This window comes from Pecten maximus, chromosome 11 (assembly GCF_902652985.1).
Source record: "Pecten maximus chromosome 11, xPecMax1.1, whole genome shotgun sequence".
In the NCBI taxonomy this organism is placed as follows: Eukaryota; Metazoa; Mollusca; class Bivalvia; order Pectinida; family Pectinidae; genus Pecten; species Pecten maximus.
Genome location: NC_047025.1, coordinates 15,407,191 through 15,410,025, shown reverse-complemented (window position 1 = coordinate 15,410,025; position 2,835 = coordinate 15,407,191). Strand labels below are relative to the sequence as shown.

Here is a 2,835-nt window from a genome sequence, read left to right as displayed (position 1 = left end):
TGTGGATGACGTTTGTTTTGCGGAACGTTGGCATGGGTCCCAGAGGAACTCGCTCCCTGCTCTAGTGATCGAATGATCGTATACATAGACAAGATCTGAACCATTTTCAATGCATATTTATAGCCAGATAGAACTGAATCATCGTCCGTGATTATCTGGGCTTCGGCTGTTGATACCGACACGGAGGAGGCGACGGAGACCGACAGAATTGTCAAATCTGGACTGGGAATTGTAATAACCCCATAATTCAATACATTTCATGATTTGCAATATTACATTTCAAAAGCGCGTTTAGCACATTCTGAACCATGACAGTATTCAATTGAATGAATTACATCGTATGTAGTCTAATTCCCGGATTCCATGACATTAATATCATTGAGTATAATTAACTACCTACAAATGATATCCCATGTTAACCACGCTTGGGTGATTATGTATGCACGAAATAACAGTAAATACATGAACACTTAATAAAACTTTAATAGCATATTTACATTTTAAATTTTTTACTTTAAGCGGAAAGGATTTAAACTTTGAATGGACTAAAAAAACCTTACTTACAATCCATCCGAAAGTGTGATTGTCCAATCCAACTTGAGTTTGGCCCACAAGAGATCCGAGATCTACATTTACGAGGAAAATGCTATTCCACAAAGATAGATGGACAATTATCAAAATTAATTTAAATGTGCCTATTGATATTTAGATATTCTGGATTGTCATTATTTGTCCGAATTTATCTTGGTGACTTTGATTAAGGAACGATTTTCTTGAAGATAGGATTGCGAAGTTGTTGTTGTCTCGGTCTCCTGGCGGTATGGAGACAAACACAAACTTTTCAGCGCAGACCGGAACTGAGAGCTCATCAGAAGATAAATCCAGAAATTACATTGAAATCCAACTAGAGAAAGCATGACTCCTGTGTAGTCCCATATAGCATCCACCTTCTGTGTGAGGATGGAAGCCAACCTGTCCGAGGCTATCTCGTACACGTATATCCCGAAAGCTACAGCGTCATGAAGCTCGGAAATCAGGAATATAACGAGAATAGCTACGACGAATTGTGTGATTTGTTTAGTGTTTCTCTTACTTGACGCATTTTGACAAGCGGTGACAACAAAGCGTTGACCTTTCCGGAGTTCGTAAACAAGCAGGCAGGTAGAAACTAACAGTAAAAGGCATGGCAGAAATCGGGAGAAAGTTCCGGATATCAGATAGTACATCCACACAGCTTTTCCGATGTCTCCTACTGCTTCAATGTAAAATTCAGGAACAGTTAGATAACATCCATCTGGGAGTGTTTCGTTTGTCTCCGAGGTAACCGGTAATTGATGGACTTCAATGAAGAGGAACAAATTCAGATGAACCGTAACAGCGATGACACACGCCACAACACACGCAATAATTGAATTTCGTGAGGAAGATATCTGTTTAGCTTTGAATGGAAGGCGTACAACAATATATCTCTGGAGGCCAAGAACGACAGTGATCCAGTTCGACCATGTTCTTGTCACCCTGTACAAATCTCCAACTATGTAATGACGGTAAACACACCATCTGTAAGGCAGATAGGTTTTGTAGTTCTTCAGGGTATAGAGGTACACAGAGTCAGGCAGCATACAAAGACACGTCAGAGTATCCGAAATAGCAAGCGCAACTAGGATGATAGAGGTGGGTGTCCTCATCTTACGGGTGAAGACGGTCACCACCAGCCCGTTCATAAGTATAGTAAGGATGGCGACAATGGGGTAGACATACCCCATCATTGGCACGATGAACGGTGCGGCTACCGACACCACTTCTGGCGAATTGTCATCGTAATAGTAATAATACTCCACAGTAGGTGTACTATTCTCAATGGAAGAATTCATGTTGATGACGAACCCGTAGCTGTGATGTGCGTGTTCCTCATATAAATGAATAGGATGACGATGTTGAAAATATATTTAAAGGAAACAAGGTTGACGATAAACACCCAGTTTTTACTCCCCGACGACTGGTATACTGCCGCTCTGTTCTGTCTGCCTCTACACACGAGTCTGGTACGGTTGTAAATTTAAGTGTAGAACTCGAGTGCGCACAGCTGCCATGTATTAACAGCCATTCAAAGTTGACAAATTGTACAATATTTATACTATGATCATTGCTGCTATGACATTTATTATAATAGTTGATGACTTTCTGCAGACTAAATTTTAGAGTTATGTAATAAAATTATATTATCAAAACCGATTCTGCAGGAGGCGTAAATTTCGCTCATTGCACGTGATCCAATGGTCGTTAATACCGTTTCAATTAGTGTATTCCATTTAGCATGATACTACCAGTATGTTTATATAAAGGTCATCTGATCGTACGACACGCAAAGAAAATGTCAAATCTTTGTGATGTTTATATCAACGGACCAATCAAAGGGACAGAGAATTACAACACTCAGTTGGGAAGTAGACGAAATAGGTCATAAAAGCGCCAACTAGTTTATTCTTCGTATATCCATACAAACAAGAAATGATTTTTTCGTACTTTTCAAAAAATATACATTTTGTATATATATATATATATATATATAGTAGAAATAATGAAATCACGGCATTTTCGCTAACGTTTTCAGGCCTTGCTGGCCATCTTCAGGCGATTTGTTTATTCTTGCTTAGTATATATATATATATATATATATGTGAAAAATATTTGTTGTATTGTAATGTATATTGGGTATATATTCGCTGTGTTTTAGTTGATATAATCGAACACGTGTTGCATTTCAACTTCTATCGTTATTCTCCAAACTAAACATAAAAACAACACACGGACACACATTACGTCTTTACAGTA

The 2,835-nt window shown here is 38.5% G+C and overlaps 1 protein-coding gene across 1 annotated transcript; it reads right to left on the bottom strand.

Moving 5' to 3' along the window:
- Positions 1 to 465: 465 nt before the first annotated feature.
- On the bottom strand, positions 466 to 2,023 carry LOC117338416 (sex peptide receptor-like). The gene has a single exon (XM_033899772.1). The coding sequence runs from the start codon at positions 1,872 to 1,874 to the stop codon at positions 726 to 728; it is 1,149 nt and encodes a 382-aa protein (XP_033755663.1). The 5' UTR covers positions 1,875 to 2,023; the 3' UTR covers positions 466 to 725.
- Positions 2,024 to 2,835: the final 812 nt, after the last annotated feature.

Excerpts from the sequence above, each read along its gene's own strand:
- LOC117338416 (XM_033899772.1), bottom strand. The coding sequence starts at position 1,874 with ATGAATTCTTCCATTGAGAATAGTACACCTACTGTGGAGTATTATTAC.